We start from the raw sequence: 18,556 nt of genomic DNA, 5'->3' as shown, positions 1-18,556 counted from the left end.
GAAAATGCCATGCATGTACCTAGCTTGCCCAACACTCCACCTTTCATTGCATCCAAACATGATTCCTCCCATGCTCTGTGGACCATGTCATGAAATTAGGCTTCCTGCAACCAACACACCTCAAAGGACGCCTGGCCTTTTGGTCTACTTGTTGAATTATAGTGGAAGTTATTATCCACTGTAATAGTGGATTATCAGAGTGATTTTACTCGAGATTTTGAAGCCCTTCATAAGGGAATGTTAGTTACCAACCATTGTTGCAGACACCCTTGTCCAACCTTTTCTATTATACGACTTCGATGCCAAGTAAATTTATCTTCAAGGAACCCCATGGCCTCTAGATCAGTGTCATTAGCTCCTCCTAGAAAGCTTGCATTTATCCGGTTTGGTTCCTTCTTCTTTTTCACGATCAAGTAGTATCACATTGAAATCACCCATCATTAGCTAGGGTAAATCATGTTGGACCTTTAAGTAACTCATCCGTTCCCATGTCGTATGTTTCTCTTCCAGCTTGAACTCACCACACACACCGAGGAACGTCCAACTCTCTATTCCAAAATAAAATAACACTAGCCTTCCTTCCATCGCTAGGATTCACCATAACCGATTCCATATGAAGACAACGATACCAACACACTGTCGAGAAGGGTTCTAACCGTGTCTCCGAACAAAAACACCAATGAGTTAATCTGTGCTAAACGTCCAACAAAGCACAAACTATCAACATTTCCCAACCCCCTGTAGTTTGAGGCTAAGGCTTGGGCGTTACTTCATCACGAAGCCCGTCGATTTTGAGTTTCCCAAAGCGTTCATGTTTCCTTCACAATTGTCGGGTCTCTTTTTGGGGGTGGGATGGGAGTCTGGCTGGGATAATTTGGTGCATTTGGATCATCAAACTGTTACACCAGTCGCCCGACCTTCGCAGAAGTGCCCTCATGCGGTGACAAAATAAGAAACACGCTCTTCCTTTTATGTTTTGCGTCTAGAATATCCATATCACCCCCTTCTTTGTTGCTTGCATTAGTCAACAACAACTCCAACTAATTTTCGGTGCTTTAATAAAGCTAACACGCATTCCACTTTTCCTCCTCTAAATGTCTTCTTGGCATTGGACCTCATTCTCTCCCCTGTCAAAATCATCCTCCCATGTGTTGTGCATAAAACTGAAATGAGCCTCTGCCCTGATTGATCCGTCCTCGCTCGTTGCATCATCTTAGAGATGGGCACCAACTCCAATGAGCGCGTAGATTCTTGAAGACCAGAAAGCTTGGAAATGGATGCCATCGCCATGCTTCTTGAAAATGTGCCCAATCATGCTGGCATACTGAGCACCAATCACACAATTGGCTTCTCACCATGTATGACTAAAACTTTCTTCTTGAGTGGCTTTCGAAAATCCAGTTTAATACTTGTGCGAAAAAAGTTTCTTGAAAAATCCTGAGATGCTTACTCGACAGTAATGAATCCACCACCCACGCTAGCAAGGGTTTTTAACATATCGATAAACCCGTCCAGGAGGTCGTGAATCAGAATTCAAATATTCACATGACGTAGCTTGGATGTGGCTGACTTTGCAAATCCATCATAAGGTGCTAGAACTAGGGCGAAGCCTTTGTATGTCCATGGAACCCCTTCCCTCTCCTTTTCCTAGTCACCGAGACAAGAAAACTGCATTGTGTAAAGGTTCTAATCTACATACTTGATCTTCACTTCTTGAGCTACGTCCCATGACACTCGCATGTTCTTGTAAAGTCAAAACATACTCCATTCTCTGTTCGTGTGCATCCGGGCTATAGTCGTCCAACGGGTTGCCTTCATCCGTGGCGGCGCCTCATTCTCAAACACAACATTGTCGAGATAATCTTCATTGAGGCATAATTCCTTCATCATTGCTTGTAGATCGCCTTGGTCCATCGCCGCAGCCTTCAAAAGTCCACCGCCATGAAGCCCTAGCCCGAGAGTAGCTATCGAGCTAAAATACTAACCCCCGATCAGCATGAGAACCCTAACCAAGGTCGAGCGACGATGCACGATCACCCCTACTCCATCCCGATCGAGGACCAAGCAAGAGAGGGCTGGGAAAACTCAATACCAGTGGGGGCGACGAGACGACGAGACGGCAGAAACCCTAGCGGGGAGGGAAGTTTGGGCAGCCCTCCAAAAAAGAAAGTTTGGGCAGTTTGCAGATACATGAGAGCGAAATGCATCCACATCCGGATCCGGCCTGCCCTAATAAACTCGGATGCCTTTTCGCTCGGGCCCACCTTGGTGCCATAAAACAAGGCAGAGTACGAACACGCATTCCTTCGCTCCCCACCAATCGAGTCGCGAGACAATTCCCTTACATAGAACTACTCCGACGGGACGGACCCACGTAACAGGGAGATGATTTCGCGAACGCAAAGCTCATGCACTTTACCGACTCGCCCGGCCTCGACTTGACCCACCCGCAAGCTAAATGCAGGGGGCCCAGGGGCCGGTGAGACGGGTTCACGAACACCGGGTCTAGGGCTCTAGGCGGCGGCCACTGCTGTCCGTCTCCTCCTCCTCGCCCAACTCGCGTCCGCCTCCGTCTCCGCATCCACTTATAAAACCCATCCGCCCTCCCGTCGCCTCCCTCTTTTCCTCTATTTCTGCCAGAGAAAAGAAAGAAATCACACCTCCCATCCATCTCAGGGCGGCGGCGTGCGCGAGTTCGTCTCCTGCGGCTTTCCCCATGGCGGAGTACGACGAGCAGGGCATGGCCATCGCGGCCGCCGAGATACTTCTCAGCCTCCGGAGCAGGAAGCTGGCGCGGTGGCCGGACTGGGTTCCGCGCCCGTCCAGCGACCCCGCCGCGGATCTCCAGCGGCCGGAGGAGGCGGAGGACGAGCTGCCGCCGATTCCGGAGCGATGGCCGAAGCGGCCGCGGTTGCCGCCCCGTGCGGTGGCGAAAGGAACCGCGTGGCTGCTGTCATGGGAGAGTCCCTTTGCGCGGCTGGGGGAGCATCTTGTCGCCAGATCCGGTGCGTGCTCCAGCGGGGACGAGAGGGCGCGGTCGCACCCGCGCGTCACGAAGGTGAAGCGCGAACCTTTGGCGGCGCGGAGGCCGGAGACACCGCCGTACTACGTCTCGGCCGCCGGATCCGGCCCTTCCACCAGCGGCATGGACAGGGCGCGGTCGCGGCGGCGGCAGCGCGTGAGCGAGAAGGCGCAGGCGACGGCGGCCGCGTGGACTGACGCCGCCATGGCGGCATCGAGCCCGGAGACGCCCTTCGACTACGCCAACGCCGCTGGATCAGGGGCGTCCTCGAGCGGGGACGAGGTGGCGCGGTCGACGGCGAAGCGCAAGGCGCAGGGGTCGGGCGGATCCGGAGTTCCTTCTAGCGGCGACGAGGGGTGCAGCTCGCCGGCGAAGCGCGCGCGGGCGGACATCTCCATCGCCGTCGCCGTCCAACCCAAGGCAGGCGCGGTTAAACTTGAGGTGAGTTTTTTTTTAATCGCCTTATCGCTTTCTCATTCTCTGCGGTTTATTCGACTCGCTTTTGGACCCTGGAGGCCTTTCTTGCATGCCAATCTTGTTGAAGTCGCGTGAATTGCAGCAGTATTTCCCCCCTCGGTTTTGTGCGACTCTGTCTCGTTACTCATCAATCTGTCGAGGAAGTTCCTTTGCCGTGATTTTTTTTTGCCTGTCCCGTCGTTGATGTGTTCATACGTGTGGCGTGGCGTTCTTCGTCTGAATGAGCTGGTTAGAAGATGAAGTTCTTGTGTCGTACTCCGGCGCCAGCGCTTCGCCGGAGAGGATAAATCATTCTCTCGCATACGGCCTCCGGCCTCCGGGGTCGTTTTCGTGACCGTATGGCTTTTGTGTGGACCCTTTGCCTTGGCCGTTGGCACCGTGTCTAGTGTAGCTGGAGGTAGGCGATGGCCGACGAGGCAAGGTAGATAGAGTAGTTCTGTTATACGCCGCATTTATCGCTTTTATTTATTTATTCCTCGCTCCATCCAATCAGTAAATAAGGGGTAGAAAAAAAAGGAAAAGTAATAGGAAGAGAGAAAAAAGGAAGCAGCAGTCGTGAAATCTTGAGTAATTTAGTAAAGTCGATTATTGCGGGGTTTTGAATTGGAAGGCGATTTGATTAATTATTGTGTGTGTCGTTGGCTGCGGATTTGGAATTACTCAATTACTCCATGTTGTGTGTGTTTTCGCTGTGGACGAATCCCCATCGCCATCATGTGATAGCTGCACTCTCCGTGCGTGTTTCTCGCCCTCGAGTGGTAAAATTTCGTTTCCCTCTGACTTGCCTTGCAAGATTGTAGACTTCCTTCGGGGTTTCGGTGCTGTTTCCCGTGCGGCCGCGTGGGTCCGGCCAGTTTTTGTGGACCCGGTCCCACGGAGTTCGAAGGTTTGACACCCAGCGTGTCATCGGATTTTCCTTTTTTGTCGCCATTTATTTTGCTAAATTCAGGCGGAAAATGCGGCCTACAGAAATAACCGCAGTACATCTTCAGTGGAAAATAACGCGAAGATTGAAAGCTGGATGAAGTTTTTTTTATAGGGTAACAGAAAGTTTTGCCTGCCTCTGCTTGCGGCAGGGTTGTTGTAAAGTGGTGCGTGTGCCTTTACGTGTCAGTCCGGGATGTGGGTCCCTTTGACGACCGACGTGCACAGGGGTGGGGTGCCGCCCATCGGTCGGCAACGTGGTCATTGGATGCCGCAGTGACCACTCCCTGGTCCAGCATGGGCTTGTGAGTCGCGACTGGTGTGGTATCATGTCACCGCACCAGGCCCGCCAGGGCTGCGACTTCTTTCCTTCAAAAACGAAGTCCAACTCTACTACAGTAACTAGCTTCTCAAAAAAAAAAATTACTACTGTTATAAGTGTGCTGGCTTATTTGTTGCTAGTACTAGTAGGAGCTGTCTCGGTTCCTTTGCATTGCATCTATGAGAGTACGGAGTACAACTATTTTATTCCGCGATGATTTTCTTAACAGTGATTCCACGTGATTCCCTCGATCTTGCATCTTGCCGAGATCCGTCTAGTTGTTGTCATCCTGTATTTGTTTAAGCAGTGTGCTTTCGTATTTTTCTCAATTTTCCTGGAGCTTCCAACTCAAATCATTTTGGTTGATGCTGTGCAGGATCAAAAGATCGAGAACAATTACCGGGACGAGAAGGGCCACTTGATGTTTGACCTCAACGAAGATCCAAGCATGGCGGAGGAATGGTGACTGGTGAGAGGCGAGGAGGACCCGGAGAGGATTTTGCTAACTAGTTGGTGTGCTTGGGGCGAATCAACCCAGCTGCTCATGTGTACATAAAAGGCAAAGCCAGTAGAAGAAGAGCCGGTGAGGGTGTGTTAAGCTGAGATCGGAGCTTAGAGGGTATACTCATCATTAGATTTATATCAGGGTTAACTTAGTCTGCTCTCTTCTGTTGGACGTACTGCATGCGCCGGTGCGCTTCTGGCTCGCTTTGCTCAATGCCGTGTACTGCAGTCCCTGCTATTTTCATCTTTGTTTGTCCTGTTTATTATCCGAATCAACTGATACGGTGCATGAATTGAAACAATAATATATACTTCATTAGGTATTTTCTTCTTGTTTGTTTCATATTGGCTATTTGGTCAGCTGCTTCTTATTAGGAGGATTTACAGTCCGTTTAATGGAATTGATGATTTACCTTCTAGTATGGTACACACCCGTCCACTTTTTCTTCTGTACAATAAAGGTTATATTTACATGAACCTGTTTATTTGGTTATTTACAGTTTATAATAAATACTCCCTTCGTCCGAAAATACTTGTCATCAAAATGGATAAAAGAGGATGTATCTAGACGATGTTTTAGTTTTAAATACATCTATTTTTATCCATTTTAATGACAAGTATTTCCGGACGGAGGAAGTACTATCAAATAACAGTTTTGCTAGAACTCATCTAGATGAGATATAATTTGGTCTCATTCACCTTTTATAGTCATTAGATATGATGCTATAAGATGCGTGTGTGCTGACGTGTATTGTATCTATTTTTATTTTTAAAGTGGATGAGACCAAATTATATCTCATCTAGATGAGTTATAGGTACTCCCATCAAATAATGGTTTAGCACTGTGATTGTGAGCCGTTCGGGGCAGCTTGTCGCATGGGTGGTTGAACTGGGGTGGATTTGCCTGCGCCACTTTCTCCTTCCCCTGTACTGCTGTAAGCTTTGCCCGGTACCATTATACACAGCATCTTAGCAGTAGCGCTGGACAAAACAGGGCGCTACTGCTACTTAATAGTAGCGAGTTTAAATAAACCGCGCTACTGCTACTACTTTAGCAGTAGCGCGTTCTGCTAAAGAACGTTGCTGCTATACTTGTATTGGGCGCAGATGGCTAGCCCCACTTAGCAGTAGCGCGTTTCTCTGAAACGCGCTACTACTTACTTACCTTATCCTAGAGCGGTTCACTGCACTGGTACCCTCTCACTCACTCTCTCTCCCTCTCACTCGCTCTCGCCCGGTCGTCCGCCGCCGTCGCGCTGCTCCTCACCGAGGTACTCCCTCCTCCCCCCTCCTCCGGCCGCCCTCCTCCCACCGCCCCTCCCTCCTCCTTCTTCGGCCGCCCCCTCCCTCCTCCTCCTCCGGCCGCCCCTCCCCCTCCACCCCTGTCCCCTCCCCCTCCTCCTCCTCCGACCGCCCCCCTCCTCCCCCCGCCCCCTCCCTCCTCCGATCCCATCGGCCTCCTCCCCTCCTTCCTCCTCCCTCCATCTTTTTTCTCTTCTGTTTTTTACTATTGTATAATGTAGTTTTTTTTACTGTTTTTAATAAGTGTTTAAAATAGTTAGTAAGTAAATTAATAAACTAGTTGAACTAGTTTGGTTTTGGTAATAACTAGTTGAATTAATAGAACTAATGTATTTTTAGTAAGAAAATTAATATAACTAGTTGAACTAGTTTATTTTTAGAAAGAACTAGTTTATTTCTATTTATAGTAAGTTTATTTTTTGTAAGAACTAGTTGAATTAATAGAACTAGTTGAACATGTCACATTTGTTGTTATTTTTTTAGTTTAAGCAATTAGTGATGTTATATGTATGATACTATTTGGGATGTATTAGTGATAACTTATAGGGTTTTTGTTTTTGCAGAAATCAAGGAGACCCTCCAGCATCCCCGCCGTCGTCCCCGTCACCGACCCCCTCCGACCTCGAGGTGAGACCAGCCAAATCTCCATGTCAATATTAGTCCTATAAGATATGATGTAGATAAAAACATGTATATCTTGTGCTGCTCAAATAGGCCTATGTAGATAAAAACATGTATATCCGAGTGGCCTATGTTTTGCTGGAGTGTTGATTAGTTTTCGTTCCGGCAAATTTCAGGTGCTCGATATGTCCTGTTTTGGCAAAGGTCATCTGGAATTTTCCGTGAATTTTGGCATGACTTGTCGTAGAATATGTAGGAAATATCAAGTGGCCTGGATTTTCTAGAAAGATAATTAAACAATATTTCAGGTTGACTTTAATACTGTCGAGGCCGAAGAATCCCGACTATTGCCGTGGGGGTCGTTTCTCCTTCTTCTCCGGGTGCTAGACCTTTGTTATGCACTAGGAGAAGGAGGAGTAACGACCATCATCAAAGGTCGCAAATGTCAGAGAGGAATCAGTGAGGGAGAGTATCCACTATATATGAGAGGACGAAGAATCCCGACTGTTGTCGTGGGGGTAGCTTCTCCTTCGTTTCCATGTGTTAGACAATTTGGTGTAATGCACTCGGGAACGAAAAGAGGAGCTACTGTCACCGACGGTCGAATATATACACCACGTGAGCTGAGAGTTTTCAAGAAAAGACTCGACAGACTCATAGTCAACCCGTGATAAATAATAATGATCTAATTTAGTTTTTGTAGTACATATATTTAATTATACAAGTTTAATATTTGAATTATGAACATAGGAAATGTCATCGGACGAAGAAGGTCCCGGGGAGTGCTCCTGGTGCGGCGACAACCGTTGTTTCTGCGATAGGCCTCACCTGGACGACGATCGGCGCTTCAGCATTAAGCTCGAGGCGACCTTCGATTGTAAAATGGTACGCTACGATGCTAAGTGTTTTTTCGTAATTAAGCTCGACTTCTACTACTTCAGCGTGTAATTTTCGTCTTTTACAATTGGGACTATTCCGTCTGTGCCCCCAATTCCTTAGTTGTGCTCAGTTTTCCCCACTCGCTCATTTTGCCTTTGTTTTGAGCAACTTTTTAGGGGCAAAAGTGAGGAAAATGTGAAGGCAAATTTTTTTGAGTCATGGGGAAAAGTGAGTAAAAAGTTAACGAATGGGGAAAAGTGAGCACAACTAAGAGACGAGGGGCATAGATTTAAATAACCCTTCGTCTAGCTTATCCCATGTCATGCAAGACGCTATGTCTTGGAGAGGATGGGTTTTGAAGATCATGAGAGGAATGAAACAAACAAAATTAACCTAAGAACCCATCATGGTATGGATTTTGAGGTAAATCTATACAATTCTGAGAGTGTATCCAATTTTGGTTGCCCGGGTTGGGAAGCACTTTGCAAGATGTATGATTTTCAAGAGGGTATGTTTGTCACCATGGATTTTGGTGATCCTAACATCGACCAAGATAATTTGGACATTTGGGTTCTTGTTGATACGCTTCCAATTCTACCGCTATGTGAGTTCCTCAAACATAGTTATTAAGTAATTTATGTTGTTTATTTTAAAATAGTTGTTAGCTTATTTCCATTGATAGCTTATTTTCATGCTTCAAAGAGTGTGTGGAAGATGGTAGACAGAACTAACTACACCGATGGCTCTGAGTTAACTTATCAAGAGAAAAATCATCTGGTCGCATATTGTACTGACATTGAGAATTACAATGCCTTTTATCGATCTCCTTCAAATTATGGTGAAAATGTGCCACTAGTGCACGTGTTGAACAATGATAACTTCCATGGAGATTTCTTGGTAAGATTTTTTACTATTACGACATCCATGCATCTTTTGCATACTTCTAGAACTGAACTACATTGCTAACCACGAAGTTATTACTATGTTTTTCAACAGAAAATCCCGATGGATTGTGTGCCTCATTTGATGTATCAGAATGGTCGCTTGGATGTTTTGAACATACAGCCAGGTCGTCCTACGAATCACACCCGTGCATATCGGGTTTCTAAAAACGGTGAACACATGATAATCAAAGAATGGAAGAAATGTATGGACATTCGTAAGGAGGTTCTTGGAAGCAACATTGCGCGAAAGGCAAGAATTGGAGACAAGATAATCTCGATTCTCCATAATGGAGAGTCAGGGGCTATCTTGTTTTATGCTATTTTACCCAAGATAATATAGTAGGTCCTAAGAGAATGTAGTAGGTTATGAGGTACAATATGTTTATGAGAGTTGATGATGATGAGTAGTTGTGATTATGTCTAATGACCAACTTGTATGTGATGTCTCATTGATGAAAACGATGATCATGAGGAGGTGTTATATGACAATGATGTATTATGATGATAAGTTGTTAATGATATGATGATGATGATGATGATGATGATGATGATGATGATGATATTTATTATATCATTGGGTGAAAGAACCGTGGATTAGTTTCAAGTGGATGTCCATCCACTTGAAACTAGTCCACGGTTCTTTCTCCCACTGATGTAATAACTCATTATGATGTAAAATCATTCTCTAAATTGTTGCGGTATGAAAACTTGTATAAAGGTGTATGAATACAACATGAAATAAAAATGAAATACGGAATAATAGTAGTACCGCGTGCTAGGAGAAGCGCTACTACTAATTACCAGTAGCGCTCATATTAGAAAGCGCTGCTACTAAGTCGATGTAGCAGTAGCGCGGTCCAGCCCACGCTACTGCAAACCTTTAGCTGCAGCGCCTTACTAGTAGCGTTGTACCCCGCGCTGCTGATAGGCTTCAAACACGTGCTACTGCTAGGGTTTTCCCTAGTAGTGGCTTCTAGTAAAATAAACCGATTATTTAAGCAGAAGTGCTTATCCCTGTATAGAAGGGTTGTTTAATTAAGCATCTAGTGACTGGTTTATCTCTCTAAGCACCTCCTCTAAACACCTTACATTGTATAAGACTTAAATGGTCGAAAATGAAGATTTCTAATGTTTCAGGAAGTATCTTAAACCATTTAATGGATGGCATTTTCCTATGTAGGATCCTGTATTTGAAGGCGAAAGGAATGCCACTTTACAGGTCCACAAACAAGCAAAATTTGGCAGTTGTAGATAGAATTTTACATTGAAACATTTAACTTTGGGTTTTTGCCACTAAAATTTGTTATTTGTTCCACGAGACATCCATCATCTCAAAAGAGAATGAAAAAACTCACCGTCTACCTTTCCAATGTTGTTTATTTACACCGTGGATCTCTAGCGTTTGAAATCATTATGAAATTTGGAGTTTACAACAGTCACTTGTGGTTTAAAATTTCCTTATTACATAGCCAAAACTAAATAAACTAAATATTGTTAAATCTCAAAAACCATATTGGCCAGACATATACTGGTTCCATGTGTGTGAAGCACAATCACTAGAACATACTAAACAAAACAAAATAAACTAATTCTTGTTAAATCTCAAAAATATATTAGGTAGACAAATACTGGTTCAATGTGCATGAAGCACAATCATCAATTAGAACGTACTCCAATGTAGCCTGAAAGGTTAAAACATTTTTTGTATGTCCGGCTTGTGTTTCGTAGGGTCTTCGAGTTCATCATCACTTGTAAAGTTGGGGCAGCGGCGGCAATCGAACTAATGGTTCCTCGTCGTTCCCCATGCTGATGTCCTTCCACAGAGTGACATCGGCAAATTGGAGGATAGTGTCGATCATCAGGGATTTGTTGTTGAGATATGTTTCTGTTCTCCTGTACATACCCACCCGATGAAGTTCATCTTGATACGTCTTCCTCATAGAACTTGTGAGGTTTGTGTTCCCCTACTCTGTCAAGCCAGATTTGGGATTCTATTATGGCCTTTCTTAGTGCTAGCTTCGTCGGAACGATGATCTATACATACCACGGTTGTCGACGTCTTTTGGTCTACATCAGTGACATTTTTACTATTGCTTCTACAACCTCATGTGTTTCAACAAGGTTGCTCTAGTAAGACAGATGCCTAGAGGCGGGAAGGACCTCTGCTCACAACGTGCCACTAGTGGATGCAATAGGAAGATGATGCTTGTTTTCTTCAAAACTTCCATGTAATTTCATATTCTTATAAGGTCTGGTTGATGAGGACATCCCTATCACAATTACACCCATACCACTTGCTACTACACATACTAGACCAAATACTAGAGCTTGCGCACACCAATTAAATTATCAGGTACTTATGTTCCTTGGTAATGATTCCAATGTTCATGAGAATAGGATGATGCCTAAATTAAATACATTTGTGTTATTTATGAATGAAGGGGCAAGCATGGACAAAAGCGATGAACACTGGAGCTTGATCAAGCATGGAGAAGAAAGCGGGCGCATAGGGAATTCCAGTGGAGTTTTCAACACTGGACCTACCATGATGACATACAAGGACCGGGATGAAATATACAAGATGTCCTCTCATAAATTTCGTTTGTAGATTTATTTAGGTGCTACACCACCTTATTTTTGTGCCAGATACTTGTATGTTTGAAATAGCTCTTTATCGGCTGTTTTTAGAGTCCGTATTATAGGGAAACGACTCAGGAGGGACTTTAGTACCACCTTGCCAAAGGTGGACGTAATTCCCTCTCTTATCTCTTATAAACACAACCCTTAGGGCGTTGTTTGGACTTGGGTTCTGTTTAGATTAAAGTCGCTATAGCTGCAACTCTCATACTTCGTTTGTGTCCAACGACCACGCCAAGATGTTTTAGAACCCCACTTTCATCAATGAGGCTTTCATCTTGAATTCGCAATATCCAGATTTTAATCTTGGTTTCCTGCTTATTCTTCGTTTGCGTGCAGGAAATAGACCTTTATGGTCAGGTTGATCATGCGCCGGCGTGGTTAGTAACCTCTCAAAGTGATTGCTAAGGTGCGACGTCTTCACAGGTTCATAGTCAGGTTTTCAAAGTGAACTTCCACCAAAAACGATAGTTATCATCTCATCGAAGGATTAGACATCTTCGCCCATATCACTGGTTTTATTTAATATATGGCCTTGGGCTTTTCCCGAAAATAAGTCAAAATAGTTTTGCAAGGAACAACATTGTAAGTACATCATATATACATATGTACTAAAATGACCATGCTTCTCTTATGACAACATCAGGCCAGATCGTCCCTCTTCTCTTACCAGTGTTGGTCCTCCTTGCCAAGTGTAATCTGTCACTAGTATCCATGTAGTGAGGAGCTATGCATTATTGGCTTCTTGGTGGCCTTTGACTGTGCCATTTATCTCCCAGCTTGTTTATTTCATGTAGAGATCCCCTTAGCAATATATTTAACCAACGCACAATGCAAAACAAAAAGTGGAGAAACTATAAGTGCAATTTGTAGCTTATACCTTAAACAATTAAAACATGAGAAATGATATAGGTGTGAATATGAGGCTAGACAATATCACGAGGTTTAAACTTATATGTCTATTACATGAATTCTCTTTAAACAACACATATGCTACCAACTATAAGTGTGTATTATGCTTTTACATTTTCCTTTGGATCATTTCTATGAATTCATTCATGAAAAGTGGTGAAAGAAGATAGGAACACTAGGTGTAGGGTTTAAAGAACAAGAGAGGAATTATTTGATTTACAAAGAATCGAAGAAGCATTCATGGAGTCACCTATCACTTCATCTCTTCTTTCTTAACCAGGGGGTCTTGCTCTCTCAAGACTTGAACTTATGGTAGTTGGATACAAGGGAACTGAGTTGAATGGCTTGGAATGACTTGCCACAACGAAGGGTGTCCAAATCTATATATGTATATATCGACATAAATCTATCTGTTAAGAAAAGTTAACTAACCAATGACTATATATGAAGTGATCTACCCAGAGCCACCCGATCTAAATCAAGGCTACCAGTGCTTACCACTTTGGGCACTTAAGTAGTCTAATGTGGGCCATTGAATTCTGGACCAAATGCCCATGCTTTGAACCGGTTCCTTATTATAAAGATTATAATCTTTGGCGTTGAATCGAGATTAGACGACAAAGATATAAAGGAGTAGTGAGAGGCTCACTAGGCAGCCCGGAGTAAGGGAAGTAGCTAAGAAGGGACAAAAAATAGCATAGAAAACTTGGCTGCTAGAGTGGGAGGAGAAGGCGGTGTGTGATTCAGGTGTGGTCTATGCTATTGATGCAGTTGTAATCCATGGTTGAGGATCGTTGGAACATCGATCATGGCATGGTTTAGCATCATCATAGCTAGTTGCTCGAATGGGTGCACCACCATGTCTTGGAGGTATAAGGTTGATTAGAGTCTTTCCGTAGAAACAAGTGTCTAGGGAACGAATATAGATGACTCACCGATGTGATGAAAGCGCCAAAGAGCTGAAACTTGATGACAATGGCACTGGCCATAGAAGGATAATCTAAGCTAATTTTGAGGACGGAAGTTGAAAAGGAAACTAGACGTGTAGAGCTTTCCACTATATGGCTATTTATAGGCTAGAAGGAGAAATTAGGTCATCAGTGCCAACCAGTGGCCCTGAGAGTAGTAAGTTGGTTTGGACAATTAAGGCAGCCATGCTAGTTTTTATTATCCCAATGGGTTCTCACTATAATATCTACAATTTTCGTGTTAATGGCAAGTTGACCTCATGAATATTGTACGATCTCTTTGGTCTTCTTGCCTTTGAATTTCTTCTTGTAAACTTCCTTAGAAAACAATTCTTTATTTGCATCTTCCTTGTCTTGACTTCTAGCTGCGAGGTACTCCCTCCGTCCGGGTTTATTAGGCCTAAAGACAACTTCTCTTAGACCAAAACACATAATAATTTGCTCATAGTAATTCTTCCATTCTACTTCCAATGCACTCCCTCACATGCATGCAGCCAATGAAAAAGTAGCATGAAGTGTATTGATTTTCCAACCATGGCACCAACAACAATGGCTTTCAATGCATCCAATGAAATGGTTGCATGCATGCACATTTCCAAAGCGGAGCCTTATAAAGGGGACATGCTTGTGATGCTGAGAGGCCTAATAAACCCGGAGGGAGGGAGTATCCCTTTAATCAATTATAACGCCCCTCCTCACTTGTGCCTTCCAGCTGTACAATCTCCTTCTTCTGGTGATGACGTTGCCCCACACGGTGAGCATTAATTCCGCTAGCAGCACAACCATCCATGGTTTTGAGCTTCAACATCTACAACCTCCTTTTGGCATGTCTATGTTTTAATTCCTAATATATATACTCCCCCACTACTGCAGGATGGTCCAAACGCGACACTACAATCAGAGACCCTTTGACGAAACTGTGTGCGATGCATTAATTGCAAACAGTGGTGTAAGAAAAACCGTAAAAAATGATACGATCTATTTGCGATGGCGCAGACATCAAACACGATTCAGATCAGAGCTGCTTGTGCAATACGTTGTATACAGTTAATGCATGCGAACTATTTGCGATGAGCGAGAACAACATAAACGGTCAGCCAGATGAGGGTGTGTGCGATATGCGGCATATAGTTTACTGGGATGAACTATGTGTGATTAGGCAACACAACAGAAACGATCAGCCAGATCAAGGTGTGTGTGATGGAGGGCATATAGTTCACTCGAATGAACTGCTTGCCATGAGCCAAGACAACAGAAACAATTCAACTGAATAAGATGTGTGTGACACGCGGTAAACAGGTTTGTAATCAGAAATGTGTGTGAAGACTGATAATAACACAGACGATTGCTGCAAATAAGCCGTGTGATTTCCTCTGTCTACAAAAGAACAACATATATATAACTAAAACCCTGATTCGAGTAATCATTTATTTGGTACCGCTGAAGGAGCGGGAACTGCCATTCTAACTCTTCTTGGGGGATTCCATCCACAAACACAAAGTTTATGGCTGACCGATATGGCCGGAGCGCCCTCTTTTTTTGAGTGGGATGCAAAGGAAGGGTAAGTAAACATCCAAATACATAAGTGACTATACAAATCATTCTCACACACCTCAATAAACAATTGCATGCATTCTAAACTAGGAGAAATGATCATCTAGTCATCTACTTCTTGTGACACTCCCGCCACTACTCTGTGGCTTGATCTCTCGTCTCGGGCAGGACGAAGACACTTCCTCATGTCAACGATCCGCCTATACATATCATAGCTTGTGTACGCGTCCTTGCCGCGTACTTGATATATTCTTCATCCAGTCTCTTAGCCCAGGCACTGTGCCATGCGTTCTTGTCCTTCTTGCTCTCATCCTTCATCTTCATGTAGTAGGGGTCGATGTCGATGTCAAAATCGGTAGATCTCGGGTAGGGGGGCCCGAGCTGTGAGTCTAAGGATCAATGGTAACAAGGCACAATGGAGACACGATGTTTACCCAGGTTCGATCCCTCTTAAAGGAGGCGAAACCCTACGTCCTGCTTGATTGTATTCCATGAATAAAGGGGTTAAAAGAGTAGATCTACCTCGAGATCGTAATGGCTAAACCCTAGCTGTCTAGCCTATGATTGTTCTGATAGCCTCTACAAACTAAACCCCTCCGGTTTATATAGACACCTGAGGGGCCTAGGGTTGTACAGAGTCGATTTACAGAAGAAGGAAACAATACATCCGGACGCCAAACTTTCCGTCCACGCACATAGGAGTCCTACCCGGACACGGGGGATAGTCTTCTGCCTTATCCTCATGGCCCACCAGTCTGGCCCATATCAAATAGACCGGACACCTGAGGACCCCGAATCCAGGACTCCCTCAGTAGCCCCCGAATTTGCCTTCAAGGCGGGTTCTTCATCATACTCCGGATTGGCGACAGTCCGGTTTTGACCTCCATGTTCTGCCTTTACGATTCCTTCCTATCATCGCCTTGATTTCCACGCTCCGCGCGAATGCGAACGGTCCATTTTTTTTACAAATAATCACCTTACCATGCACAGGCGACATCTATAAAGAGGTTAGATCCCCAAATGCCATCCCACATCGCACAAAGAGCATCAGAGCAAACCATGAAAAACTTCAAAACATGGCGAGCGCTCCTAGCTCCTCCTCGCGCCCTCATGGCCCTCAAGAGGGTGATTGACGAAGCTTCTTAGTATCCCACCTCCAGCTGAGTCGACTTCAGATGCAGGGATATCTCCCTCCCACAGATCTAGTCTCTGTGTGGGCGGGATTGGCCTCGATTGGCAATGACGTGCTAGCAGAGAATTTCCCCAACCCCAACAAGGAGGAGAGGCTGTGCTTCGTCTCGTTTCTTATGAGGGGCTTAGGATTCCCGATCCACCCCTTCCTCAGGGGTCTATTGGAAATCTACGGGATCCAGCTGCACAACCTCACACCAGGTTCTATCCTGCACATTTCTGGTTTCGTTGCTCTCTGCGAACTGTTCTTAGACTGTGAGGCTCATTTTGAACTATGGAGAAAGTTCTTTTGCATCGTCCCTCGCCATCAAGGTGGTTCTATATTCTAAGAGGGCGGCGCCGAAGTTTGGCGCATAGCCGGATCAGGCTACCCTGTCGGAACTCCCAAGAAGGGGTCCGAAGAATGGTCTTCGGGATGGTTTTATATTGAGGACGTTCCCCTTCCGGACCCAGTTCGCCATGGACTTCTCGAATTCTCTAGTGCTCCTTTGAAGAAGCTACTCAATTGGCGCCCCCAGAGCCCCAAGCAAGAAGACAGTACGGAAGTAATGAGGTTAGTTAGCAAGGTTAGATTACTTGAACACTCCAGACTCTCGATAATCGAAGTTATGACGATCGCGATAAAGCGATGCATCCAGCCCCTTCAGTCCAGAGTGACCCCTTTATGGTGTTACAACAGGGAGGATGACGCATCTCGCTATAAGCGCGAGGGCTTGGATACCCTAGCCGCTCTGGCCTCCATTCTGGCAGATCTTTATAAGGGGGAGAAAGAAGAATTCATCTGCTTAAATTGTCGGGAAGGTTTTTCCATGTACAACCCCATTGAATGGATAAGTTGTTGATTATCAGCATTGTTCTACCTCTTTATCGAGATGTGCTAATAAAATTATTCTGCTTGTCATAAAGCAGACATGGAGGAAGGAGTCGATAATGTCCATTGCCCCTCCCTTCAGCCAGAGGACCATGCTCGCAAACGAAGACCCTGGCTTCCGCGAGGATCCAAATATATTTATAGAGTTTGATGATGGAGTCTTTTATTAGGTGAGCCTTGACGGCTCGGAAGTGGCTATTATGGCCGACTACCCCGACATTCTCCCTTTCTCCAAGGTAAGTGCTCAGAATTCATCCTCAAAAAGAGGAGCCCCCACTCGCGTCTCACCCATCACATTGGACCGTGCTTTATAGGATCAGCGCTCAATGAGCCGTACCCAATCAAGGGTAACCCCTAGGAAGGCAGCATCTACGCAGGGTGAGCCTTCAAAACGAAAGGAAACCGGGAGCACCGTCGAACTCCCTCTGTCATCAAAGAGGTATAACCTTCAATATGTGCCTAGGCATAAGATCGGATTGTCATATTTCTCCCCCCATCTTATTCCAGGAGGAGCACACGATGAAACGTGTCCAAAGTCCCAGCTAGCCGAGCATCACCTAATCCGGCACCAGGCTCATTGACCAGGACAAGAGCCAATACAGATGCGGCGCAGACTCATCTACCTCATGAGGATTTAGATGATGTATCTGTCACAAAATTCTGAAGTGGAGAGCGCGATGAATCATCAACGACTGAAAGAGACCATGCATGCTCCAGCTTTTACTGAGCAGGAATCTACTGCCGTCAACATCATGGATGCATATATCCGAGCCGCCCAGGATGGACTTACTTGAGTTGCTCACCTATTTTCAAAAGACATGCAGGTAATGGTTTGTGTAAAATTAATAGATATATGCCAGTAGTCCCCGAGACTTGAAGTGGTTTAGACCAACCGATTTAAGGATCATTATCACCGCAGGTTCTCAAAGAGAAGAACAACACGCTGTCCCAGGAGCTTGAAACAAGCTGGACAAAGCTACATGCCGCCACCTCAGAGTTAGAGGAAATGAAGAAAGTCACAACGACCAGTGACCAAAAGAACAATCTGGAGGAGGAAAGGGATAAGCAAGCTGAAGAGATAAAGAGCTTAAAGGCTCAATTATCGGACGCATAAAAAGAGAATAAAAATTTGAAAGGCGGCATATACGGTATGACCTTTGAACTATGCAGGGGACTCATATAATCCCATAATACGGAGTGTTTATAATGTTGTTCTTATAGGTTGTTAACCGGACGTCCTGAAGAAGAAGTGTCTGGATTCCAAGGAAACGTTCTAAAAGAGCTGTCTATAGTGCACGAGCGGGCCCGAAAAGCCATGAAGAGTATGGTAAGAGCCTTTTGGCCATCCGATGTCCCTCTAGAAAGTATGGAGGGGTTGGCGAACCTGTTCAAAGGCCCCCGGTGCCGTTTTGAGCTATGGAAGGCGTT

At 45.0% G+C, this 18,556-nt stretch overlaps 1 protein-coding gene across 1 annotated transcript; it reads left to right on the top strand.

Annotated features, from left to right (window-relative positions):
* The first annotated feature begins 2,581 nt into the window (after positions 1-2,581).
* On the top strand, positions 2,582-5,572 carry LOC123159951 (uncharacterized). The gene is made up of 2 exons (XM_044577761.1): positions 2,582-3,463; positions 5,122-5,572. The coding sequence occupies exons 1-2, from the start codon at positions 2,717-2,719 to the stop codon at positions 5,209-5,211; spliced, it is 837 nt and encodes a 278-aa protein (XP_044433696.1). The 5' UTR covers positions 2,582-2,716; the 3' UTR covers positions 5,212-5,572.
* Positions 5,573-18,556: the final 12,984 nt, after the last annotated feature.

The sequence above is a fragment of the Triticum aestivum genome, chromosome 7B (assembly GCF_018294505.1).
Source record: "Triticum aestivum cultivar Chinese Spring chromosome 7B, IWGSC CS RefSeq v2.1, whole genome shotgun sequence".
Taxonomy (NCBI): Eukaryota; Viridiplantae; Streptophyta; class Magnoliopsida; order Poales; family Poaceae; genus Triticum; species Triticum aestivum.
The sequence above is the reverse complement of the archived record's forward strand: the minus strand, read 5'-3'. Positions and strand labels throughout refer to the sequence as shown.